This window comes from Ictalurus punctatus, chromosome 2 (assembly GCF_001660625.3).
Source record: "Ictalurus punctatus breed USDA103 chromosome 2, Coco_2.0, whole genome shotgun sequence".
NCBI classification, from domain to species: domain Eukaryota; kingdom Metazoa; phylum Chordata; class Actinopteri; order Siluriformes; family Ictaluridae; genus Ictalurus; species Ictalurus punctatus.
In genome coordinates, this window is record NC_030417.2 from 4,866,622 (window position 1) to 4,893,840 (window position 27,219).

The 27,219-nt window shown below is 38.3% G+C and overlaps 1 protein-coding gene and 1 long non-coding RNA gene across 5 annotated transcripts; both read left to right on the forward strand.

Moving 5' to 3' along the window:
• Positions 1-9,059: 9,059 nt before the first annotated feature.
• On the forward strand, positions 9,060-12,388 carry LOC128635204 (uncharacterized). The gene is made up of 3 exons (XR_008398123.1): positions 9,060-9,520; positions 9,717-9,784; positions 10,339-12,388. It is a non-coding gene; the product is annotated as an uncharacterized LOC128635204 (long non-coding RNA).
• Positions 12,389-14,044: 1,656 nt separating this feature from the next.
• On the forward strand, positions 14,045-20,768 carry LOC128635192 (protein FAM133A). Of its 4 annotated transcripts, none has more exons than XM_053686829.1 (7): positions 14,045-14,156; positions 16,032-16,124; positions 16,208-16,261; positions 16,537-16,593; positions 16,674-16,819; positions 19,082-19,250; positions 19,357-20,768. In XM_053686829.1, the coding sequence occupies exons 1-6, from the start codon at positions 14,079-14,081 to the stop codon at positions 19,191-19,193; spliced, it is 540 nt and encodes a 179-aa protein (XP_053542804.1). In that variant the 5' UTR covers positions 14,045-14,078; the 3' UTR covers positions 19,194-19,250; positions 19,357-20,768. The 4 variants fall into 4 exon arrangements, with proteins under 4 accessions (XP_053542804.1, XP_053542808.1, XP_053542818.1 ...); XM_053686833.1 differs by having other exon boundaries at positions 14,072-14,156; positions 16,208-16,269; XM_053686843.1 differs by lacking the exon at positions 14,045-14,156 and adding an exon at positions 14,616-14,921 and having other exon boundaries at positions 16,036-16,124; positions 16,208-16,269.
• The last annotated feature ends 6,451 nt before the right edge of the window (positions 20,769-27,219 follow it).

Consider the following 27,219-nt stretch of genomic DNA (forward strand, 5'->3'; position numbering starts at 1 on the left):
CATTACACCTTATTTACTGTTATTTTTAAATACTAGTTAAATGCATTTGTCAGTACTGTGTTCACATTAAAAAAAAAAAAGTTTTAAAGAAGTGAACATAGTATTGATAAGTAATTGTGTATACTTATACAAGATGTGTATAAGTAATTGTTAAAACTGGAAACTGATCAGTTTAAAGAAATCTGCACATTGTGTAGTTGTAACACGCTGGCTGCGTCTGAAATGGTGTACTACCTACTACACAGCAGGCGAACAGCAGTACACCAGAGGGGTAGTAGTTATGTCCGAATTCTCAGTAGGAGAGAAATACCCGGATGGTGTACTGCTTCCGGTGAGATTTTGCAGCGTGCAACCGATGGACACTACGCGAGTCAAAAATCCCATAATGCAACAGGAGTGGTGTGGAAGAGCTCAGAAAAAAATGGCGGAAGACAGCGCGTCGGCTCTTTTTAAATATTAAACCTTGGTTAAACAGGACTTGTTTAACAATACCCGAATAAATTATTAACTTGTTGAAGGTTTAAACGAGAAAACAGTTGTCACAGTGTTTGAAACCTTTTTTGTGATCTCCATCATGCCTTAGCCGGCCAAGCTAACGACAACGAATTTACCTCAGTCTGTTAACCCCGCCCACTTTACACTACTAATTCAGTTCACTTTCCTGATCTGCGTTTTGCCGTGTAGTAGGTTCAAGATTTTGGAATTAAATGTACTGAAGTATTTTTCTTAAAATTTCATTTTGAAATGTTGTACTTCATATTGTATTCAGTAGATTGTGAGTTTTTGTATGTTTGTTTCTGTAGGCTGTTCTCTCTCTGGTGATAATCCAACAGAAATCACACGACACACAGGTGGTTCAGTGCTGTTCCCCTGCTCCTGCTCTGACCTGCACACCAAACCTCAGAGATTCACCTGGTGGACCTACAGAACAGGAAATGTGACAGAAGTGTTAAATGATAAACACTACTGTGACAGACTTCAGCTGTTTAATGACAGTTCTCCTGCTAATCTGTCTCTGTTCATATCTGACCTGAGAGAAGAGGATGCGGCAGACTACAGGTGCAGCACTGAGAAGGACCACAGAGACATCAAGCTTCACGTTAAAGGTAAAGTATTTAAATACACAATAAAAGTTGATATTCAGTGAAAACAGACTTGATCAGTGTTCAAATGAATTATAGTTAAATATGTAACAAAAAGTCTTCTCCATTTACCATAACTGAGGATTTTACTCTAACGAGTCATATTGTGACAAAATATAAATCAAGTTATAAATAATACTAAATACTGATTATTGATATCAGACTGGCCTAAAACTTTGGATTGGTATCTGATTGGATTTGACATATTTCCCAGTCTAATCTGTGCTTTATTTTGGTAACACTGTAGTGTTTATAGAGCTACATTACACCTGTATAATCCCTTCATTACAACTGGCATAAGCTTTCATAAACATTTATAGAAGCTTCAAAAGTTGCTTGTTGTTTTTATCAAAAGGTTTGTATCTGATACATAGAATTTATATGATAATGTGACATGACATTAAAATCAATCTCATTCTAATTTAAAATCAGAGAAATAATACATACCTCTGTTTTACAGTGCAGTGATGGTCACCATCAAATCCTTCACTGTGTAACATAAAGCAAGTTTTCATGTCACCGTTTAGACCAATTTCCACGTTTGAGACACGTTACAGAAATGTCACCTTTGTCCATTTCTACACAATTTTACCCTCATGCATAAAACTATTAGCCACCGCATTACCGTTATGTGACACAGACAGACCAGAAGGAGACTGAGCTACAAACTGAGTTGTTCTAATGATCTAAAGTAAGTCATTACACAACCTCACCTCAACAGAAATCTATATCACTACACAAGGTCTTCTCTCAACTTGCCATTTACATTGAGAAATGCAGTCTTTATATCAGCTGACACTTTTTGAATACGTTTTAATAATATCTTAATAGTGTTTTACCTTTATTTTTAAAGAAGAGAAAATGTATCTGTTGAAGGTAAATTTTTTCATCAATGGCTGTGAACAAGCTTGACTATTTTTGGTTGTTCTTTAACTATTTAGTATTTGGCTATTAGATTATGAGTTCACGTCAGGGAAATCCCACCGGCAGGCAGACACTACTCGAACAAACACATGAAGCGGACAAGATGGGGGAGTCTCTCACCGCCATGATTGCTTCAGCTATGGAGAAGTTACAGTTGTTTACTGAAGCACAGTTTAAAACCCTACAAGACAGATTAGATAACATTCAGAAGGAGTTGTCCGGCTGTTACCATTTTAAGAAAAAAAATAAGGTAATTTTTCATTTGATGGCCACAACTCATCTCAAAAAAGTAGGGACAGGGGCATGATTGTGTATATTAAGAGTATATTAGAGAGGCAGAGTCTTTCCGAGTCTTTCAGAAGTAAAGATGTGCAGAGGTTCACCTCTGTGTGCGAAAAACTGCGTCTACAATTTGTGGAACAATTTCACAATAATGTTCCTCAATGTAAAATTGTGAAGACTAGGAATATCTCATCATCTACAGTACATAATATCATCAAAAGATTCTGAGAATCTGGAGAAATCTCTGTGCGCAAGGGACAAGGGTGAAAGTCGATATTGCATGCCCGTGATCTTCGTCCCTCAGGTGAATCGAGATTTGAAATTCTTTTTGGAAACCATGGACACCGTGTCCTCTAAACTAAAGAGGACTAAATAGGAGAGGGACCATCCAGCTTTTTATAAGCACTCGGTTCAAAAGCCCGCATCTCTGATGGTATGGGGGTGTATTAGTGCCTATGGAATGGGCAGCTTGCACATCTAGAAAGGCACCATCAATGCTGAAAGGTATATACAGGTTTTAGAGCAACATAGGCTTCCATCCAGATTCCATCCCATCTTTACTTCTGAGAGACTCTGCCTCTCTAGGATACTCTTTTTATTCCCAATCATGTTACTGACCTGTTGTCAATTAACCTAATTAGTTGCAAAATGTTCCTCCAGCTGTTTCTTTTTAGTACCACTTACTTTTCCAGCCTTTAGTTTCCCCCATACCAACTTTTTTGAGATGTGTCGCAGTCATCAAATTCAAAATTACCTTATTTTTTCCATAAAACGGTACATTTCTTCAGTTTAAACATTTGATATGTTTTCTATGTTCTATTGTGAATAACATATGGGTTTATGAGATTTGCAAATCATTGCATTCTGTTTTTATTTACATTTTACACAGCGTCACAACTTTTTTGGAATTGGGGTTATAATACTAATTTGGATGTTTTTATGGAGACATCGGGTCAGTTGTTAGTGTGAAGGAAAATGTTATTAGCCATATACCGATGGCCTGTTTGACAAACTATTCTTTGTGTTTGTTATTAATATGTTAACAGTGGGTGGATTAGTGGCTAGGACATTTACCTCACACCTCAAATTTGGGGGTTCGATTCCCGCCCTGTATGTGCGGAGTTTGGATGTTCTCCCTGTGCTGCGGGGGGTTTCCTCCGGGTACTCCGGTTTCCTCTCCCGGTCCAAAGACATGCATGGTAGGCTGATTGGCATGTCCAAAGTGCCCGTAGTGTATGAATGGGTGTAGTGTATGAATGGTGTTAATATGTGTGTAAATGTGTATGTGATGGTGCACCCTCTCCAGGGTGTACCCCGCCTTGTGCCCCAGGTTCCCCGCAACCATGAAGGATAAGTGGTATAGAGGATGGATGGATGTTAAAAATGGGTGGGACAGAGGTGTATGCTATAGTGTCTGCCACCTTTCTCTGGGTCCCGTTGTCCAACAGATGGTTATTGGTTCACCCATGGGGTTTTGTTTTGTTCGTCTATTTCATATGTTTTCTTAGCTTTGTGGTAAGTTGGGTGTCTGTGGATATTGTGACGATCCTGGTGGGTGGCTATTTCTCCCTCTGTAGTATTATGTGTCATTTGAAGGTTCAGTTTATTGTTTTATGCTTTCTCGACTGTTTGTTTATATTACTTTTGCACTCATAACATATGGCAACAGAAACTCCTCATATAATTATCTGGAATGTGAACAGATTGAATGGTCTCATTAAGTGAGCTGCCTGTTTTAATTATTTGCATAGACAGCACGTTGACCTGGCACTTAATCAAGAGTCGCGTTTGAGGAAATCAGACGTCCAGAGGTTCTCTAATAGATTTTATTATATTGCTGCATCGACTTAATCAGACAGTAAATTTCGGGGTTCGTTTGTCGTGTTGAAGGCTTTCTTTTAACATCTTGGAAAGATACAGCTGTGAGGATGGTAGTGTATCATTCATAAAAGCATATATAGCGGGTCAGAATTTACTTTTATTTCGATTTACACTCTGAGTGAAATTGTTTTCCTGTTTTAACTACTTAACTTTACTGCGAATCCGGGATTGTTTCCTAATCATCGGTGCTGATATGAACACAGTAGCTGATGCATGCCTTGATCGCTCCTGATTGCATAATCATTTAACACAGTCTTTATTGACTACTGCTCTGTAGATTTATGTCCGATTTTAGAGTAATTGATGTATATCGCACTCTTCATCCCACTATGAGGCAGTACACCTTCTATTCTTACACACATGAAAGTTACTCTAGACTGGATTATATTCCCATATCTTCTGCTTCATATTCAGAAATACACAGTGTTGTAATGATGTCCTCTATATCTGACCACAGTGTAGTCTCAGCTAAAATCTCTTTTGTGTCTGTACCAATCAAGGCTGCAGTTTAACAATACACTGTGGTTTATAGAGGTGAATACCGGTTCAGGGGATAATCCTCGTTTTCTCTGGGATGCTGTAAAGCGTTGCAGACGGGATTCTTCTACCTCATTTGCATCTCACCTAAATAAAACTAGATTAAATGCAATATGTACTCTTGAGACTAAATTAAAGAGGCTAGAGTGTCTTCAACAGAGTTCATATTCTGAGAATGTCCAGTAAAGAAATAATAGTGACACATGTAGAACTCAGTCAGAGGCCGACTTACCATTAGGCAAACGTTGGCAATTGCTACCAAGGGCCCCCAAAACACTGCATAAACTTGTAGTTAAGAAAGTTTTATTTTTACTTTTCTCTAATTAATTATGTTTTTCTAAAAATACATACGCTAAAATGCCATCAGAATGCTTAATTTATGAGTGTATCAACGCTCGTGCATACAGCGGCGACGTCACGTGTAGTGTACAGACAGAGTAAAAATGAAGTGAAGCAGCGGTGCTGAAAAAAGGAGAGAGTGGGAGGAAAGCAAAAAGTTTTTATCAAAGCCTGTAAAGTCTTTTAAATTAACAGATTTTGCCTTTTGTGTGAAGACAAGGCTCTAGCATTACAGCCAAAGAACAGCAAGGCTGGGACAGGCAGCAGGGTTCATTCTCTCCCTCTCTCTCACTCTCTCTCTCTCTCTCTCTCTCTCTCTCTCTCTCTGTGTCCTTCTCTCTCTCTCTCTCTCTCTCTCTCTGTGTCCTTCTCTCTCTCTCTCTCACTCTCACTCTCTCTATCTCTCTCTCTATCTCTCTCTCTCTCCAACCTTCTCTCTCTCTCTCTCTCTCTCTCTCTCTCTCTCTCTCTCTCTCTCCCTCTCCATATGAAGCTGAACTCTGCAGACATGATCATATGTGAGTTTAATGTCACATGATGATAGTGTGCCATTCAGATGTGGATACATGTTCAGTGCTACTTCAAATAAATATGTTTAAATATTACCACAATTTAGAAAAAATAAGAATATTTGAATAAGCTGCTGTTCTACTGTAGCATACAGCAACTTACTGTTTGCTCTTGGTTAGTGGTCATAGTGAAATAGACTTATTTATTAATATAGGCCTAATATCAAGATTAATTTCATAATGTTAATATTAGAAAATAAAATGCATTATTATTATTATTATTATTATTATCAATATTATTATTATTATTGTTATCATTATTATCATTATTATGTTATATTATAGTAGTGATAGTAGTAGTGGTCTATTTTGGGGGGTTAAATGATTAGATGTGGATTCATGTTAGTGCTAAAATAAAAAGTTTCAGTCCTGATTGAGGAGTTGTACAGCTGAGTGGGGCAGCTCTCCTACACTGCACCCAGATGATGCCCCCTGACTAGCTAACATGCTGTCTTGATTGTTTTATATTCTTTGTCACACTGTTCTTCTGTTTCTGTTTGCCTATTTTACAAATATGACTTGATATATGTTCAGTGCTACTTCATATAAATATGCTTAAATAGCATTTATGTTTCTGTATTGTGTTATATTTTTATGCTAGTAACTGGTGTTAAAAATTGGTCTAACCATCAATGAACCGGGGTGTTATGATGGTGCATGTTGTGGGCCGGTTGTGGTGGTCCGCTAAGGGCCAGAAACTCTAGGGCCACTTTTTGGTCCCAGTTCACCCCTGATTATTGCTATTAATGCTGAATAACAACATATGCTGAAAATGTAAATGTCGATGTTAAAACACTGAAATGAGGGCCCCATTTCTACATTTTGCCTAGGGTCATTTCATGTGAATCGCCTAATTGGAAAAATGTTTACTGAAAACGTTCAAGACTTCTTTCCCCCCACTGTGTGTGTGTGGGGAGATTACATGGACCGTGGGTAGGTGGGGTGGAACTTAAAAAGGGTATCGTTGTACATTAACAATGTTTCCAATAGAAAAAAAAGAAACTTCAACAAGCTCCAGGAAAACAGACACAACACCTCCATCAGAACCGCCTCAGAGTACAACAACAAACTCTCCACCTGCATCATCCTCAACAACCCTGGAACAAGGTAAACAGCAAACACAGCAACAAGGCTTTAGGTGCCAAAATTTTTAATCAGCAATGAAACAACACATCTTTTATTACATTTATTTACTGAATTATATCTCTGACAATGTCTGGATCTATAATGACTCATATTGTCACGACTTCCCCTCGAGCTAGCGCTGTAGCACGCAGCGTGTTCGGAAACCCGAAGCGCGAGCTCGAAGCGCGAGCCGATGCATGAGCTCTTAGCGAACGCACGCTTTTGGGGCTTCAGTGACATTGACTTTGTTTACTTTCTACATGTGCTTTTGTTATGGTTTTTGTCCTGTCTCCACCCCTGTATTGTCATTGGTTGTTTCCCATAGGTGTGACGACATTGTTTTCAGCTGTCTTGTGTTTCAACCCTGATTACGTCTGTCATTTAACCCCCTTGTGTCTCTTTGTACCTTGAGTAGTATTTAGTGTTATCTCCTTACCAAGCGGTCGTTTCTTGTTTCTCGTTTTTTATTCATGTTTATTGACCTTGTTTCTTGTTTCACGTTTCTGATTCTAGCCCTGCCCAGTTTATGCCTGTTTGTAGATCGCCTGACCCATTGCCCGTTATTTCGACCACACTACTGTCTCATGATTTGGATTTGTCTGCCTGACCTTCTCAAATAAAAATCTTTAACTGCACTTGCATCTGTCCTCACCTTCATAACATTTAAGACGTGACACATATAAAGTGCTGGATGGATGAAAATGCCCTCCAGCGAAATGAGAAAAAGACTGAAGCGATCCTGTTTGGTCCTTCACATTTGATAGAAAGTCTTAGCTGAAATCTGGGCCCCCTACAAGACCACATTCTTACCCAGGTCAAACATTTGGGGGTGATCTTCGATTCGGAAGTACAGTTTGACAAACAAATTCTGTTGTCAGAGCTAGTTTTCCAGCTTAGGGGACTTTTGCAAGTTAAAATATTTTCTCAAATTTAAAGATCGTGAGACTGTTATTCACACTTTTATTTCATTAAGGCTTGATTACTGCAATGCCCTGTATGCTGGAATTAGCCTGTCTTCAATCTTGCGCTTGCAACTTGTGCAGAACGCTGCAGCTCGCTTTTTGACTGGGACCAAAAAGAGAGAGTACGTAAGACCCATCTTAGCCTCACTGCACTAGTTACCGGTGAAATACAGAATTGATTTCAAGATCCTATTGTTTGTTTTTAAAGTCTTGCATGGTCTCGCCCCATATATATTTCAGATCTCCTCAGCTTTCACTCTTCCACACGTTCGCTCAGATCCTCCTCTCAGCTGTTACTGACCATTGCAAGCTCACGATTACAAACCAAAGGCGATAGGGCCTTTTCTGTAATGGCACCGAGGCTTTGGAATAGCTTGCCCCTCTCTACCAGATCTTTCCCTACAATAAATTTATTTTAATCACCCTTTATATTAAACTTATTTCTTCACGCAGGCTTATCTATAATCTGCCCTGTCTAGCTGCTTATTCTCTGGTCTTAGTTATATCTGGTTTGTTTTCTTATAGTAATTATTTATTTATATATTTATGTTAATGATGTTTTATGCTCTATTTTAATGTATTCCTTATTATGCATGATGTGCAGCACGTAGTTCAACATTTGTGTTGTTTTAAATGTGCTATATAAATTAATTTGACTTTGAGTCATATAAAGTGTAATAGAAAAGTTCTTTTCCTGTAACTTGTAACTGTCACGTCTTCATTCTGGTCTTAGTTGTAAATAGATGCGTGTGAATTTCACACCTTTTTCTGCTGTCTCTCTGTCAGTGACCATCTTCACTTCCTGCATTACGCCTTATTTAAACTGATCAACTTAAAGAAATTCTGTAGAATTATTCTCTGCAAGTGGTCTTTATTTTCAGATGTAGTTGTAACATGGTGTCTAACTACAGCTGTTTAACTGCAAGTAGCTCTCTGAGATTAAAAAAAAATAAAAAATGCACACATGATCACAAGACAGTGTAACACACATGTAGTAGTTAGGATCTGGGCTGAGAAACAAGAGATTAGGAATTTGAGTCCAGCTGATGATGATCCACTACTGACCCTGTGTGTTTAAGTAAAACTCTTAATGACAAACTGAACAATTCCTTCAACCTCATGACTTGTTTTTTGCTCTCACCATCAGCTGTGAGCTTTATATTAACAGACGTGAACCTTTCCTAATAAACCAACACTAAAATATGGTGCAGTCCTGAATAAATTAAATATAAACAAACAAATAAACAAACAAACAATTATCTGCTTGTTGCATGCACCAATTCTCAAATTATCCCAAAACGTATTTTCCATATGAACTAAAATCATTCATTCTTATTAATACAGTACATGTTTTCATTAATGACTGTGAGCATGCTTTACTCCAGTGTCATGTGCCATATTACTAACAGTGATAAAAACAGTCATTAGTTTTAATAAGTTTTGTCTTTTCAGTAGGAAGAAGAGAAACTTCAACACACTCGAGGAAAACAGACACAACACCTCCATCAGAACCACCTCAGAGTAAACCAACAAACTCTCCACCTGCATCATCCTCAACAACACTGGAACAAGATAAACAGCAAACACACAGCAGCCTCCCTCTAGGTGCCAAAACTTTTCATCAGCAATGAAAAAACATATCTGTATTATTACATTTATTAACATTTTGGTGTGTTTTATTACACAGTTTTCGGCATTGTGGCGGGTTTATTGTTGGTGATACCCGGACTAGTGGCATTTATTTGTTGGAAACGCAAAGGTACAATGCATGCGTGCGCACACACACACACACACACACACACACACACACACACACACACACACAAAACAGATTCTGAGATTGATGAACTGAAACCTGTAGAAGCAGCAGCACTTCTGTAAGTGTCTCTGGATAAGGAAAATGAAATTGTGTAGTTTCCACTAGAGGTGTGATTTCTGAGGTCTTTTCTCTTTAGGAGGAAGATGTGGAGAGAAGGTGATGACTGAAGGACGTCCGGACTGTAAGAGAAAGCGGAAGGATCAGGTTAGTGTACATGCAGGCCTGAGCTCAGCTGCATTTTTATTATTATCTTTAATGTCTTGGAATCAGAAGATAAATGACTGAAAAGGAACTATAAAAATTCATCAAATTCTCCTCGTCCATCAGAGTCCTACTGTATTCTAAATTTAATCTCCATTTAATTCTGCATGGCTTCTACAGTAACAGTTATAGCAGATTTGTTTCTACCTTTAGAGATTTAGTTGTATTTGTGATACACTGCAGGTAACACACATGAACCACACATGCTTTCACTGAAGAGTGAGTTATAGGAAAATATCTTCTGCTGCTTCTATCAGAACCACATGGGCAGTGTTTAGCTGAATGGTTGCGTCATTGGACCTCTCCTTGGAAGGTTGTGAGTTCAAATACCAGTTCTGCTGCTGGACCCATGAGCAAGGCCCTTAACCCTCAACTGCTCAGATATATAAAAGCACTAGAAACTGGTGTCTGTGTGTGTGTGTGTGTGTGTGTGTGTGTTTGTGTGTGTGTGTGTGTGTGTGTTATATGTATAATTTTCTGGTTCTGTCTTTCCACAGACTGAACCTGATGTTACTTACTCTACTGTAACCCACGTGAACACAGCCGGAGCAGCACGGGTCCAGATCAACGCTGGAGACAAAACTGAATATGCCAGCATTCTAACAATCTAATCCACAGTAAATATCTAGAATAATACTGAATACATGCATTATATTAAATACACACCATGGTAAGCACAGGATTCACAATTCTGGCTTAGTTTATTATACTGTGGCTTTTTTTTATTATTATTTGACCATAAATAGCAGATTTAATCATATTTGTGTGCTGATGGATAATCCTGTAAATTATATTTTTAATGTTTGTGTCATTTATTATCATTTATTTTGTGTCATTTGTTTTTTATTTGCATTTATGACATTTAGCAGACGCCCTTATCCAGAGCGACTTACATTTATCTCATTTATACAACTGAGCAATTGAGTGTTAAGGGCCTCGCCCAAGAGCCCAACAATGGTAGCTTGGCAGTGCTGTGGCTTGAACTCCTGACCTTCTGATCAGCAACCCAGAGACTTTAACCACTGAGACACCACTTATATGTTCTAGAACGCTTTTGTCATCACCCTGTTTTGCGTAAGATGACCGCTGTAGAAGTTCTTGTTTGTGACTGTCGTGGGAAAGTCTCTCTGGACTGAATTTGTGTTTCTAAACTAGTTGTGGTGAAATTGTTGTGAAAACCTTATTGCATGTTAAATGGTGCATGATAGTGTGCTTGTTGAGTGTGGAGTATCACACAGTATTCTCTGTGCATGGCACAACTTTCATTAACTTTGAGAAAGAGGAAGTAGCCATTTTCCCATCAGTCCCCACTGCCCTGCCCTGGTCTTGCAGTCCCTCTGACATGCTGAGTGTCTCACAGTGGCTCTGAAGTACCATGAGAACGCTAGTTATGCATGAAACTGTGGTTTTATAAACTGCTAATACTTGTCAGAGGCGTGTGTATGACCTTTCAACAAAGTCATAAAGTGACATGATTGTAATTTAGCATCCTGCATAATATCTTAAAGAGGGGCCTTAAAGGACTGTAGCACATGTGAGGAGGGGAATTGCTGTTACACCTGCTGTCGGTCCTTAATAATGTCTGCCACTTGTCAGAGTGCATGAATCGTGCATGAACCGCTGACATGAACCAATCCTGTGGTTGCATGGCATAGATTACATCTGACACCCTTAGCAGTCAGTCTTTTAGCACAGAGCAAATCTCACATTGCCTGGAACATAGCATCCTCTTTTCCATAAAGAGAAGAAGAGAAGGAAACTTATGGACTATGGCTTATAAACAACATGGTGCAACTATAGGGTTAATTAATTTATTTATTAATTCCTCTTCAGCAACTGTTTTATCCTGGTCAGTGTTGTCATGGATTCGAACTCTATCCCAGCAACACTGGGCACAAGGTGGGAGAATTCAGATGGGACGCCAGTCCATCTCAGAACACCATTCACACACATTCACTCCTGGGGGCAATCTAACATAGTAAACCTGCATGTTTTTAGACAGTGAAAGGAAACCGCACACACAACCACAAGGAGGACATGCAAACCTCTGCACAGACATTAACATGATTTCATTTAATGATCTATAAGGATCTTGTTGAATGCACAATCATGTCTACACTCTTTTATTTTCTGTTTATGTCATATTCTAAGTCTTCCAGGCATCTCACCAGGTCTAAACATTTTTTTCTGTTTTCTTTACGTTAAGTTTCTCGCTCTTCTTGGTTTTGCTTGTGCACACACTTCTTAAATAATATAATATTCGCATCATTTGAAAATATATTAAAGCTTTTACTTGAAATATTTGTCAAATTCCTGTAGCTTGTTTGTAGCTTATACATTTTCATACTATTTGCAGTGATAAAAATAAATACAAAATTACAGTGGAGCATGATATTTGAAAGTTCTATTTTAGCACAATCACATCCCTAATATTTTCACATAAATAAACACAGTTGAAGCACAGAATTTTATCAGAATGCAATAATTACTACACACCACCAGATGTCGCTGCGGTCTAAGTTTTCAATGCTCCAACACTTCAGCTCAATCAGGAAGAAGTATCAAGAATTTTTTTTTATTAGTTCACCATTTTGTGAAATCTTATATATACATGGAAAAAGTTTGATTGAAATATAACTTCTTTAAAGATTTGTAACTAATATGCAATTATTTAAAACTCATTTGTTAGAAGAGGAGGACTTTATGAAAGACATTTTCTGCTTGCTGTAAATAAAGATCAAAATTGCTCTTATAACAAACTAGGCTGGATAACATTCATATGAGAAAAGCTGGGAGAGAAAACTATGTTTTGATTCAATCAAACTTTTTATCCCTCAGATAAATAACATCGTTTGTAGACAATGGGTTTGTTCTGTTTCTTGACTTTCACGAAGCTCCTGATAAAACAGAGCATCAGTTTATGGTTACAGCACTTACGCTAGATTATTTAAACTTTATAACACAAATGGTTGCATTTCTTTATTACAAGGATCCTCACATTTTTTTAAATCAGTAGATGTATTAAACAGTGCTGCCCAGTATAGTTAAAGCCATTCCACAAGTAATTTTAATAATGGTGAAAATTGTTCAATTCTACAACTGCCTTAACATTACACTCGTCATACATGGATGTGAAATTCTGGAAACATCGTCTCAAACAGGTCATTAAAGAAGTATGTTTGGTGAAGTTTTGCATCCTGTATCAGGTAAAAGAAACTTAATTTTGGATTTATTTCCTGAAATTGAATGTAGGAAGTGTCAGACAGACTACACTGGCTTTCCTGTTCCCCCAAATGTTTTTAAAAAAAAATCCTTTTAAAGTCTTAAATAATGTGTATCTTATAAAGTTAAGAAAGATGTTTAATTTCGACAATAACAGCTGCAGCTTTTGTGATGAGCATATAGAAACATCTGACCATCTATTCTGAGTGTAGTTTTGTTAAAACATTTCGGGAGGACATACCGTATCTAAACGCCTAGACACAAAACAAATAAATAAGACAAAATCATGTTGTATTTGGTATGTTAATGGAAGACAAAAAAGTCAAACTTCTTGTTAACAATTTATTGCTTTTGAGAAAGATTTTGTACACAAGTTGAAATATATGAAGTCCTGGTTTACATCTTTCAAAAAAGAATTATTTATTTACTTAGAATCACTCAAAATAATGAAAAAGAAAAAAGTTACATCCTTGTTTCATGAATTATTATTATTATTATTATTATTATTATTATTATTATTGTTGTTGTTGTTGTTGTTGTTGTTGTTGTTGTTTTATTATTATTATTATTTAGAAGACCCCTATGGTTAAGGGAAGGAAAAAGGTCTTCTTCCTCTTCTTTCTTGGTGCTATGGTGCCTGGTTGGTGGACTTTACACTCTTTGTTGTGAGGATGTTTTGCAATGTTGTTTGAAAATGTTTCATCTTAATTAATCAAAATAATAAATAAATAAATATAATAAAATAAATTAAAATGGTGTTTTCCTGACTGTATAGCGGGAGTCAAGGATGACGTCATTTTGTAACGCCGACACCCGGAATTGAGTTAGCATTTTAGTACTTCCGGTTTAATCGTCCCGAAGTCAATGGCTTTTTTGAATGAGATTTTTGTTAAAAGCCTGAAATAAGGTCTGTGGTGAACACAAGCTCAAAATATCCTACGACATAAAATACACCAGTAATACCCTACTCATTATTTTTAAGCGTTTACGTGTATTTGGAAAAGGTGGTTGCTAAATGGGACTACAGACGTTGTCGGGGACATTAAACGTCATCACGTCAAACGGGAAAAACTTTGCAGATAAACTGGTTCAGGTTTGTTGTGCACAATTCCAAAAAAATATGGGGATGAAGATTCACCCACAGAGTAAATCTGTATTACGGAAAATGTTTTTAAATCAAGTTTGGAAAAGTTGTCGGAAGCTTGGTGATGGTGACGTTGAAGTCGAGCGACTGTGGTGTAGTTCGTTTATTGCATACGGTTAGCATTGTATTTCTGGGGATTGTATTTAGGCTTCAAACTTCAAAAAGTTGTTTATTTGTGAAAATTATCTTGATGGACACAACGTGTTAGTACTGTTCACTTTTGTTGATCACAGAGCTTATTTTTTGCGATAATCCAAAAGCCTATGGGAAAATCCTATTAGGGTTTTGTCGCGGGAACCAGTGTGATGCTAACTTCCGCATTTCGGTACAAACAACATCATCCCTGCGCCATGTGAACTCAACTGATAAAAACCTGCTCGCGAAATAAATAAATAAATAAATAATGCATCCAATCACAATCCTGTGTGGTTCACCATCAGAGAAAAACTAGCCAATCTAAATCCTCCATGCTTCACACGTGATATCAGGTTTACCCAATCACAATCTTGAATACGAGAACGGTTATTTACATTTCTACCCATATTCCGATGAATCCCGCCTCCAGCGCTGTGATTGGTTAACACCGACCCATTTTTGCGCTCCGATTGGCTGTTCTGGTTACATCCTAATCCTGAATACGAGTGGAATAAAAATAACAACACGTCTGAATTTGAAGCAGCGAGATACTCGGTCCAGTCTGTCCAACTCCGGCAAGTGACATTTTCTCTCAGTTTAATATCCCAGTGACACAACAAGAGCTTAAAGTTTAAAGGTTTAGTGAAATTATGAGCTTTGTTTGAAGAATTAATGTTAGTTAGACATAATGGCAAAAAATTTTTTTTTTAAAATAAATGAAGGCACCAAGTTAGCAACACAGTTAAAATGAGTTAGTAGGGAGTAAGAGGTTAGTAAGGAGCAAACTAGTGACCTTAGTATTAGTCTAATCTAACTTTCATTCATTCTTAACCCAGATCAAACCTTATAATGATAGAACGCTGATAAACATGTAGTCCATTCAGGTTTATTCATTCATCCAGAGGACGTTATGCCAATACAGAAAAAAAAGCCTAGCAAATTTATAATATTACTTTATAACCTCTGTTATTTACCTAACATCTTATTGCTATCAAAAGCTTCCTATTGAAGATACACATTTTATTTATTAGGTACATATAATCACTTTTGTACGTATACAATCCTGAATCTTTATACTGTTTTGCTGTACACAGTTTGTCAGCCACCTTCTTCTTGTCCATCAGTAGAAAGGAACCACCGGTGATCAGAGATGACGGACCGCTCACAGCACAGCCGTCACACTCTGTACACTTACTTACCACTTTATTATTTATGATACCTACCTTGTTTGTACACCTGCGTGTACAGTTAGAGAGGGTAGTTTGTGTTGCTGTGGGGTATGTATGGGGTAGCACTGCCTCCAGGGTCGCTGGTTCGATCCTGAGCTCAGGTTACTGTCTGTGTGGAGTGACGCAGGTTCTGCTGCGATCTTTACGCTTGCCCTTTTTCTCCTGCTTCTAACACATCAACTTCGAGAACCGACTGTTCACTTTCTGCCTAATAAATATATCCAACTCCTTGACAGGTGCCATTGTAACGAGATAATCAATGTTATTCACTTCACCTGTCACTGGTTTTAATGTTATGGCTGATCGGTGTGTATATATATATATATATTGCGTAATATATCTACAACTATACTATAGTATGGTACGATTGTACTATACTTTATACTTCTACAGCTAGTAAGGAAACATCTGAGATTCAGTCATGTCCCGGTCGAATTCACATCATTGTATATCCTCACAGGCAGCAGCGACGCCCAGAAAAAAGACCAGAACAAAGAAGCATAAGAAAGAACGAAAGAAATGCAGATCGTCATCGTCCTCCAGCGAGGATCAGGTAAGGATGGGGAGATTCTTAAAGCATTACATGTTTGAAATTGTTCATTCCTGCCTGTTCTTCATTATTATATGTTGTTTTAGGGGACAGAGGACAGAGAGAGACGCAGAAGCAGTCGCAGGGACAAAAACAAGCATGTGAGCAGGTGAGGTTAGGTATTTATCTTCACCCCAGCCTCAGAATCTCGTAGCTGATGTTGGTGTACTATGCTGAAGTTTTGTATATAGTATACCGGACACTTTAATAAGAACACCTGTACACCTACTCATGCATACAATTATCCAGTCAGCCAGGATTAAGTTTGGGATTCCATGATTAAAAACAAAAACTCGCTCTTAAAGAAAAAAACAGTTATGTATATCCCATTTTGTCAGTTATGAAGTTCATTAAGACTTCGGACTTTCTTTTTCAGGCTTGTTGTTACGACGCTTCTACTGAGTGCACAGAAACCAGTGATAATGATTATGAGGTTAGTTTAATGGAATTGTCCATCCCTTATAATGAAGACTGTGTGTTTTTGGGCGTCACGTTGTTCTGTTACGACTGTAGATGCAGATAGTTGAGGAGCTGCACCTGGCCCGCTCCAACAGACAACTGCACGTGAAGGTGGAGAAGAGTTACGGAGAGCTGACCAGCATGGACGTAGACCCGGCAGACGAGAGCGCCACCATTGCACTCAGAAATGTCACCACTGGGTAAATGGGCGTGCATGAAAACGTACAATCGAGTCGAGTTTGAAAATGAAATGCAACGCGTCGCAAATACAGTTGTGCCCAAAAGTTTACACACCCCTTGTTGAATCTGCAAAATCTTAATACTTTTAAGAAAATAAGATGGATCATAAAAATCCCCTGTTATTTTTTATTTAGTACAGTCTTTAATAAGCATTTTCACATAACAGATGTTTACGTATAGATAATAGCTGAATTTATAAAAATTACCCCGTTCAAAAGTTTACACACGCTTGATTATTAATACTGTGTGTTGTTACCTGGATGATCAACGACTGTGTTTGTTTTGTGATGGTTGTTCACGAGTCCCTTGTTTGTCCTGAGCAGTTAAAATGCCCACTGTTCTTCAGAAAAATCCTCCAGGTCCTGCACATTCTTTAGTTTTCCAGCATCTTCTGCACGTTTGAGCCCTTTACAACAGTGACTATATGATTTAATATCCATCTTTACACACTGAGGACAACTGAGGGACTCGTACATGACTATTACAGAAGGTGCAAAAGTTCACTGATTCTCAAGAAGCCAACCCCCCCCCCCCCCCCCCCCCCCCCCCAGCTCTTAATGTATTGTTTTTGCCTTCTTGAGCATCAGGGAATGCTTGCACCTGATATAATAAGGAGTACATGAGTAAAAATGTGTGTGTATGACTATGTTTGAGCATACCGAACTCTACTGGACTCTATTGTACTCACTTGCACAAACTATTAGACCAAATCAAGATGTGTCCATGTAGGCTAGCGCTTTGCTGTTTCATACGTGTGTGTGTGTGTGTGTGTGTTTGTGTGTTTGTGACATCTCAAGGTCAGAAACAGCAGCAGGACCTCCTCATTGTGCTCGACACCAATGTTCTCCTCAGCCACCTGGACTTTGTGAAGAGGATTAGATCCCATGGACTGGGAGGTAGGAAGACAGTGGTCACATGCTCAAGTATGAGAGCGACTGATATTGATTTTTTTTTATAACCGATCCCGATTATTTGCATGTTTACATGCCCCATAACCTATATCCAGAATCGATATTTATTTACTGTTTTACTTCTGTTTTTGACACAAAGATAACACCACCACTGAACTGAACAAACCGTTTTATTTATAACAATTTTGTCAATTTCACTTCCTCCTTGCATACAAAATAAAACAACTCTTATTTATACACGAATAAATAAAATGGTCTATAAGTGTACAAAAAATAAAGTGCACTGTTACTAAAGTGTCCTTTTTTTCCTTTTTTTTTTCTTTTTTTTTCTTTTTTTAAATAAAAGCTTCGATGAGATGAACAGATTACATGATTCTGTGAGTTCGTCTCTATTTCCTAAACTACATAGCAAGCGTTTATGTAACACATCTCGTTTGTGCATTAATGGCTGTTATGTTAAATAAAGTTCATCAGTTAATTAAAGCAAGTATACTTTACCTGTGCATGTTGTTGAATCGTCTCCCCTCAGATTTAGTGCTGCAATCACGGTCCTGCTCGCAATCTCAAAATGGCCACATGATGGCGTCATTTATTAATTCTAAATATTATTCTAAAAAGAGCAGAAATTGGAATTACAGATTGTACGACAGATCTTGTTTTTCTCAGGCATCCTAGTCCGCACACTTGTTGGACGAGTAACCAATAAAACTCACCATTATGAGGAAAATTCACTTTGCTTTTAAGCACGTGTATCAGAACTCTTTCAGTAGATGGAATTTGAACTGGAATGAAATGAAGCTCTTGGCCTGTATCTGTGTGATTTGATGCACTCTGCTGATGCCACATGATTGGCTGATTGCATCACTGCATGAATGAGCATAAATGTTCCTAATAAAGTGGTCAGTGAGTATGTCTGCGTTAGTACGTGCGTGGCTGGGTGGGTGGTGTCAACATCCTCTATAAAGAAGAGTGAAAGATGATATACTTGGAGTTACTTCTCATATCTGCAAATGTAATATTTGAAAAATACCAAAAAAAATCTAGTTATATATTTATTAATTAGAATACTTGGTTCAAGGTGGGATTTTTTATTTGGTGAGCCTTTCAATGCAGAAAACTGTTTTAGTGTTTAGTGTATTTTTATTTTGCATTTTGGACAGTTTTTCCATCGCTCTAGTACTACAACACGACTACTGTTGATATAAAGAGAAAAAAATATGTTAACTTGATCTTTCAGATTTAAACAGTATTTGATTTTTGACAGCAAGGAGATCGGGTTTAACTGGTTAAGTATCTCTTTCTGTGCTGCAGCTCTGGGGTTCCCGACGCTGCTGGTTCCCTGGGTGGTTCTACAGGAGCTGGACTCGTTAAAAAGCAGAAAACTGTCAAAGGCCAGCTGTGGAGTACATCTACACCTCCCTGAAGAACCAGGAGCCGCGTCTCTGGAGCCAGTCCATGCAGCAAGTGTCTCACGCTGCCTGTAAGCTGCTGATTTTGTGTGTTTTGTGGGTTTTTTCATTTGTTATTTGTATGAATGCATGCAGCAGCTCACCAGGTGATGGCGCTGTTTGTTAACATTGTTTCAGGCAGGCTGAATGTGGAGGGTAATGACGATCTGATGCTGCAGTGCTGTCTCCAGTACAAGACGTTGTATCCAGAGGGCACTATCATGCTGTGCACGTAAGCCGTACGTTCAAGACTCAGAATTGTTCAGGCCTCTTTAGGAGGACATCTTTGGGGGTCACATCTGGGATTGTTTGCTAATCACGTGTTGAACAAAAGACCTTGTTTTTATCTTCTGATTTGCTCACAGTGGCCTGCTGGACACCTTTGGATATTTGAATAGTTCTTTTAACAATAAACAATGTCACAATACACAATAATCTGTTACGAGCATTTACATTTTTAATGAGCGAGAGAGAGGGAGAGTTATTAACTGTTTAATGTTTAATTGTTAATGGAATAATTAAAAATAAATAAATAAATAAAATGGATTTGATTGAGGGATTAACACAACATATCTGGTGTAACTTTAGTAATAATAAGGGACGTCACAAATGTTTTATTCAGCTCTGTTTATGTTTAAATAGCAGCCCTGATATCGGATAGTGCTGTTATAATTGATTATATTCTAAAAAGTCAAACAGTCCTGAAGCATATTATGAAGAAGAGTCCTGGGATAGTCTGATCTAAGTATGAGTGCAGCAGCAGTTCTTGGGTAAAAATGTTCAAAGGTGAGATTATCCACTGAGATTACCCTGAGGTTTAACTCTAAACTGTTTTTGGTTCTTTTTTGTTTTTGACTTTTTCTTTCATCGTTTCCATTATTTTATAGCAACGATAAGAACCTGTGCAGTAAAGCTTTGCTGAGTGGAGTCAAGGCCCTGATTAATGGGCGTTCCCTAAAGTGGTTCTCATCCTATTTATATAGGAGAACCTTTGCTGTGGAATTAGTGAGCTCTATTTCCTGCTCTCAGCCCATCTCATCTGGGGTTCCTCGAGGTTCTTGTCTTGGCCCTGTGCTGTTTTCTCTATATATGCTCCCTTTGGGATTAAACTCTCAAACACAGTGTAGCATGTCATTGTTATGTAGACCATACCCAGTTGTATCTGCCTCTGAAATGTAATATTAACTCCAAACTGTCATGTATCAGGAAACTCTGGACTCCAGTTCCCATCGGCCACTGCACTGCACTACATGTCACATGACCACCTGCACCTGATTCACGTTTCTGTTAATGAGCACTCTTGTGTATATAGCCACTGTCTGCATTGTTTCTCTGTCTTTCGTTGTCTTAGACTTCCGTGTTCCATGTCACTGTGTTTTGTTTCATGCCATAGTGGTTTGCCTATTTGTCTTAGTGTCTTTGTTTTTGTTGTGTATTTGTTTAATAAACATTCTTATCTGCGATTGCTTCCGAACCCATCCTTGATTCGTGACACAAACTTGCATCTCTGCTTGATTATTTGGATGAAATAAAGGTGTGGATGGCATCCAGTTTTTTGCAGCTTAATGAGCCAAAATCTGAAATGGTGTTTTTTGGTCCAACAAAGTTAGCCAGACAGCTTTCTCTACATCTGGGCCCTTTAGCCACCAATGTTAGGAATGTTAAGTGAGGAACCCTGGTGTGATTTTTGATTCTGAGCTGAAATGTGAAAAACAAATAAAGTTTCCAAGAATTTCTTCCTTGGTTCCTCTGATTTTCTGTACACACCTGTCTTGTCTTTCCCCTGATTGGTTCCCATATGTAAGTTCTGTGTTTTCCCTCCTTAGTAGAATTTGTTTGTTTTGTACCCTTTCTAATTTTCTGGTGTTTGTTGGTTTTTTAAAAAAAATTTTTTATTATTATTATTTTTTTAAATCTTGTGAACAAACCTAATGAGCCCAATGAACCTAATTATCTGTAGACCAGCTGTAGTAGCAGCTTTATAGCACAAGATGTCGCTATTTAGCCGCTTAGCCATAGCTCACTTCCGTCTACTGGTGTGTGGTACTCTGTCCATCAGGTTTCCTAGGGGTCATCTAACAATCTTCACAATGATATCATAAAGTATAGAAACATTAATGCGAGGAGAAACTTTACACGTTCAAAACACTTAGATTAATTTATAATGCATTCATTTGTTTATTTAGGTAAAATTTCATCTAAAGAAAAGGCTACAAGCAAGCATTAAGAAAATGATGCCTAAGAAAGATAACAATGCTGATACTATGAAGTAAGATAAAACCACCACATGAGATAAAATATCTAAATTTTATTTTATTTTTTTTAGAATAAATATTAATACTGCATATAAAAAGTAAATTGAGTCACGGAAAGAGTGATGAAATCACTTCAAAAATAAAAAATGAGACAGCGGTTGTGGTTTCCTGATAATCACACTATATAACAGAGAGACCCTCAGGCAGTGTGACAGTGTGTGTCGTGGTCACTTTGAGGGACTGGTGTGTGTGCAGAAGAATCAGTAATGATGAAGTGCTTGTATCTTTTGTCTGCTGTGTTTCACGTCGCTGCAGGTGAGTGAAGTTATTTTAGATTTTCTATTACAGAAAGGAGAGAGAATATTAGCCAGTTCTTAGTTCAGCTGCTTTGTGTTTAGTTCATGTGGTTTCTGTCCAGACTGGGTTTACAGTAGGCCGTAGTTCAGCCCTGTTCCTGAACAACCAAATTGTCCAAAGACAGCAGTAATCTTTATACACAAGGTAAACATACACGTCATGCCTTGTGTTATAATCTCCTTATTTAGACCTGTTCAGCTTTGATCATGTGGATTTTTTCTTCCTGATTAACTTCAGACTAAAATGTACTGATGAAGAGAGGTGGGTGAATGAATAAGGAGGAATCTACAGTGAGATTATTTTACATCCCTATAATACTTACAGTGGATGTTTTTACACATTTACTGAATTACATCTCTCACAATCTCTGTCTTAGTGAATGTATCTATAATAACTCATATAAAGTGTAATAGAAAAGTTCTTTTCCTGTAACCTGTACGTCACTTCTACATCCTGGTCTTAGCTATAAATAGATGCGTGTGACTTTCACACCTTTTTCTGCTGTCCCTCTGTCAGTGACCATCTTCACTTCCTGCATCATGCCGTATGTATGTATGTATGTATGTATATATATAACGAGCGAGAGAGAGAGATGTTTTTTTTTTTTTTCAAATTAGTTGCATGCCTTTATCAATACTGTCTTCACATTTTCAAAACTTACAACAGCGGTCTATGTGCACTGAACTGTGTCACTCTCATTACTTATAAATAAATTGTTGTAAAAGTAAATAAACTAATTAAAAAAAAACAATAACAGCTAATTTCCAGTTTAGCGTTACACAGCTGTTGTGTTTTCATTCATTACCATCTATACAAAAGGGGAACTCTGTGGATCTATGAGCAGTGTGGTGATGCAGTGGGTAGCGTTGTCTCCTCACAGCTCCAGGGTCCCCGCTTCAGTCCTGAGCTCGGGCTTCTGTCTGTGTGGAGTTTCTGTGCTTGTTCTCCCCATGTCCATGTGGGTTTCCTCTGGGTTCTCTGGTTTCCTCCCACCTCCTAAAATACACCAGTAGGTGGACTGACCAAGATAAATTGCCTCTAGTTCTAATTGTGTGTGTGTGTGTGCGTGCGTGCATGCGTGTGTGTGTGTTTGCGTGTGTACGCATGCGTGTGCCTTTTGCCTTTTGAGGAGGTTAACAAACTGAGCCACCTTACATTGTTCAGAGAAAAACAGAGAATCACATGTAGATACAAGTCATAAAAATAAGCATACATACCAACAGTCAAAAAAATAATTCAAAAGTCAAGTAAAAGCGAACCTAAAAAAGATAAGTAATGTTACAATGATGGACTCCATTGTGATGTGCCAGAGAGATTTTCTTCCTGTTTTCTTCCAAACAAAAAGCTGCATCTTAATGACGTAAGCGTGTTCAGGCCCAGAACGTTAAGCACAGTGTGAGTGCAGGTCAACGGGGGGTGGGGGGCAGTCGTACTTGGGCACAGTACAAGACAACCGGGCCTAGTGTGAGTACGCCCTAAATTGAGAGAACAAGTTTATTCAATCAGTTGAGTACAGTCGACTTGTTGGGATTTTCAGTGTGTTACCTGATATTAGTGTTTTCAGGTCACTGTGTTAGGAATGATAAGGTGCTCCTGTGGAGAGAGAGAGTGAGAGAGAGATAGAGAGAGAGAGAGAGGGATAGAGAGGGATAGAGAGGGACCTCAGTGTTGTGAAAGGTATGTAACCAAGTATAAAAAAAGATTGTAAGGGATGTATGACCGTGTGCGTGTTGAGTGTGGAGTATTACTCAGTATTCTCTGTGCATGGCATAATGTCGGTTAACTGATGCTGTGAGAAAGAGGAAGTAGCCATTCTCCCATCAGCCCCCATGCTGCCCTGGCCACAATCATGTGGTTACTCTGACATGCTGAGACCAGGGGCATAGCTAGGGCTAATTTTAGTCTAATGATTACAGCAAGCAAGAACACACACACACACACACACACACACACACACACACACACACACACACACACACACACACACAGAGGTGCTTTAAAGTTTGTGAACCCTTTAGAATTTTCTATATTTCTACATAAATATGACTTAAAACATCATCACATTTTCACACAAGTCCTAATATAGATAAAGAGAACCAATTTAACAAATGAGATAGAAATGTTATACTTGGCCATTTATTTATTGATGAAAATGATCCAATATTACATATCTGTGAGTGGCAAAAGTATGTGAACCTTTATTTTCAGTATCTGGCGTGACCCCCTTGTGCAGCAATAACTGCAGATAAACGTTTGCAGTAACTGTTGATCAGTCCTGCACATCGGCTTGGAGGAATTTTAGCCCGTTCCTCAGTACAGAACAGCTTCAGCTCTGGGATGATGGTGGGTTTCCTCACATGAACTGCTCGCTTCAGGTCCTTCCACAACATTTCTATTGGATTAAGGTCACGACTTTGACTTGGCCATTCCAAAATATTAACTTTATTCTTCTTTAACCGTTCTATGGTAGAAGGACTTGTGTTTAGGGTCATTGTCTTGCTGCATGACCCACCTTCTCTTGAGATTCAGGAGATTCAGTTCATGGAGATGTCCTGACATTTTCCTTTAGAATTTGATGGTATAATTCAGAAATCATTGTTCCATCAATGATGGCAAGTCGTCCTGGACCAGATGCAGCAAAACAGTCCGAAACCATAATACTAGCACCACCATGTTTCACAGATAGGATAAGGTTCTTATGCTGGAATGCAGTGTTTTCCTTTCTCCAAACATAACGCTTCTCATTTAAACCAAAAATTCTATTTTGGTCTCATCTATCCACAAAACATTTTTCCAATAGCCTTCTGGCTTGTCCATTTGATCTTTAGCAAACTGCAAAGGGGCAGCAATCTCCTTTGTTCATACCATGATACACTTCCACAAACATGTGTTGTGAAGATCAGACTGTGATAGATCCCTGTTCTTTAAATAAAACTGAATGCTCACTCACACCTGATTGTCATCCCATTGATTGAAAACACCTGAAGTGTTCTGTTGTGTTGACTCGGTCCCTCAGGCTTCCTAGGGGTCATCTAACAAACTTCACTTGAGCAACTGAGAAAGAGGCACCTAAGACAGATAACAATAATACTATGAATATGATAAAACCACCACATGAAAAAATATATGAATAAATATTAATACTGCATATACAATGAAAATTGAGTCATGGAAAGAGTGATGAAAGAGATTTTCAAAAATGAGAAATGACACAGCAGTTATTTTCTGAAAACCAAAGTATATAAAAGAGAGACACTCCGGTAGTGTGACAGAGTGTATGTGTGTGTGTGTGTGTGTGTGTGTGTGAGTGTGTGAATGTGTGTGAGCGCGTGTTTCACTGGTGTGTGTGTGTGTGTAGAAGAATCAGTATTTCTATTACAGAAAGGAGAGAGAATATTAGTAAAATGATCAAATATTTATTATTTACAGTTTTAATTAAGAACAACTGAAAATGTGTATAAATAATTGTTAAAACTGGAAAGTGATCAGTTTAAAGAAATCTGCACATTGTGTGTTGTAACACGCTGGCTGCGTCTGAAATGGTGTACTACCTACTACACAGTAGGCGAACAGCAGTACACCAGAGGGGTAGTAGTTATGTCCGAATTCTCAGTAGGAGAGAAATACCCGGATGGTGTACTGCTTCCGGTGAGATTTTGCAGCGTGCAACCGATGGACACTACGCGAGTCAAAAATCCCATAATGCAACAGGACTGGTGCGGACGAGCTCAGAAAAAAATGGCGGAAGACAGCGCGTCGGCTCTTTTTAAGTATTAAACCTTGGTTAAACAGGACTTGTTTAACAATACCCGAATAAATTGTTAACTTGTTGAAGGTTTAAACAAGAAAACAGTTGTCACAGCGTTTGAACCTTTTTTATGATCTCCACATGCCTTAGCCGGCCAAGCTAACGGCAACGAATTTACCTCAGTCTGTTAACCCCGCCCACTTTACACTACTAATTCAGTTCACTTTCCTGATCTGCGTTTTGCTGTGTAGAAGGTTCAAGATTTTGGAATTAAATGTACTGAAGTATTTTTCTTAAAATTTCATTGTGAAATGTTGTACTTCATATTGTATTCAGTAGATTGTGAGTTTTTGTATGTTTGTTTCTGTAGGCTGTTCTCTCTCTGCTGATAATCCAACAATCACAGGACACACAGGTGGTTCAGTGCTGTTCCCCTGCTCCTGCTCTGACCTGCACACCAAACCTCAGAGATTCACCTGGGAGACCTTCAGAACAGGACGTGCGACAGAAGTGTTAAATGATGAACACTACCGTGGCAGACTTCAGCTGTTTAATGACATTTCTCCTGCTAATCTGTCTCTGCTCATATCTGACCTGAGAGAAGAGGATGCGGCAGAATACAGGTGCAGCACTGAGAAGGACCACAGAGACATCAGGCTTAATGTTAAAAGTAAAGTATTTAAATACACAATAAAAGTTGATATTCAGTGACAACAGACTTGATCAGTGTTCAAATGAATTATAATTAAATATGTAACAAAAAGTCTTCTCCATTTACCATAACTGAGGATTTTACTCTAAAGAGTCATATTGTGACAAAATATAAATCAAGTTATAAATAATAGTAAATACTGATTCTGGGTATCAGACTGGCCTGAAACTTTGGGTTGGTATTTGATTGGATTTGACATATTTCCCAGTCTAATCTATGATTTATTTTGGTAACACTGTACTGTTTACAGAGCTACATTACACCAGTAGAATGGTGTTAATATGTGTGTAAATGTGTATGTGATGGTGCACCCTCTCCAGGGTGTACCCCGCCTTGTGCCCCATGCTCCCTGGGAGAGGCTCCATGTTCCCTGCAACCATGAAGGATAAGTGGTATAGAGGATGTCCAGTAAAGAAATAATAGTGACACATGTAGAACTCAGTCAGAGGCCGACTTACCATTAGGCAAACGTTGGCAATTGCTACCAAGGGCCCCCAAAACACTGCATGAACTTGTAGTTAAGAAAGTTTTATTTTTACTTTTCTCTAATTAATTATGTTTTTCTAAAAATCCATACACTAAAATGCCATCAGAATGCTTAATTTATGAGTGTATCAACGCTCGTGCATACACCGGCGACGTCACGTGTAGTGTACAGACAGAGTAAAAATGAAGTGAAGCAGCGGTGCTGAAAAAAGGAGAGAGTGGGAGGAAAGCAAAAAGTTTTTTTTATCAAAGCCTGTAAAGTGTTTTAAATTAACAGATTGTGCCTTTTGTGTGAAGACAAGGCTCTAGCATCACAGCCAAAGAACAGCAAGGCTGGGACAGGCAGCAGGGTTCATTCTCTCTCTCTCTCTCTCTCTCTCTCACTCTCTCTCTCTCTCTCTCTCTCTCTCACTCACTCTCACTCTCTCCCTCTCTCTCCCCAT

Coding starts and splice junctions, on each gene's coding strand:
- LOC128635192 (XM_053686829.1), top strand. CDS start 14,079: ATGGGACTACAGACGTTGTCGGGGACATTAAACGTCATCACGTCAAAC. Junction 16,125..16,207: donor CGTCCTCCAGCGAGGATCAG/GTAAGGATGGGG, acceptor ATGTTGTTTTAG/GGGACAGAGGACAGAGAGAG. Junction 16,820..19,081: donor CTCAGAAATGTCACCACTGG/GTAAATGGGCGT, acceptor TCTGTGCTGCAG/CTCTGGGGTTCCCGACGCTG.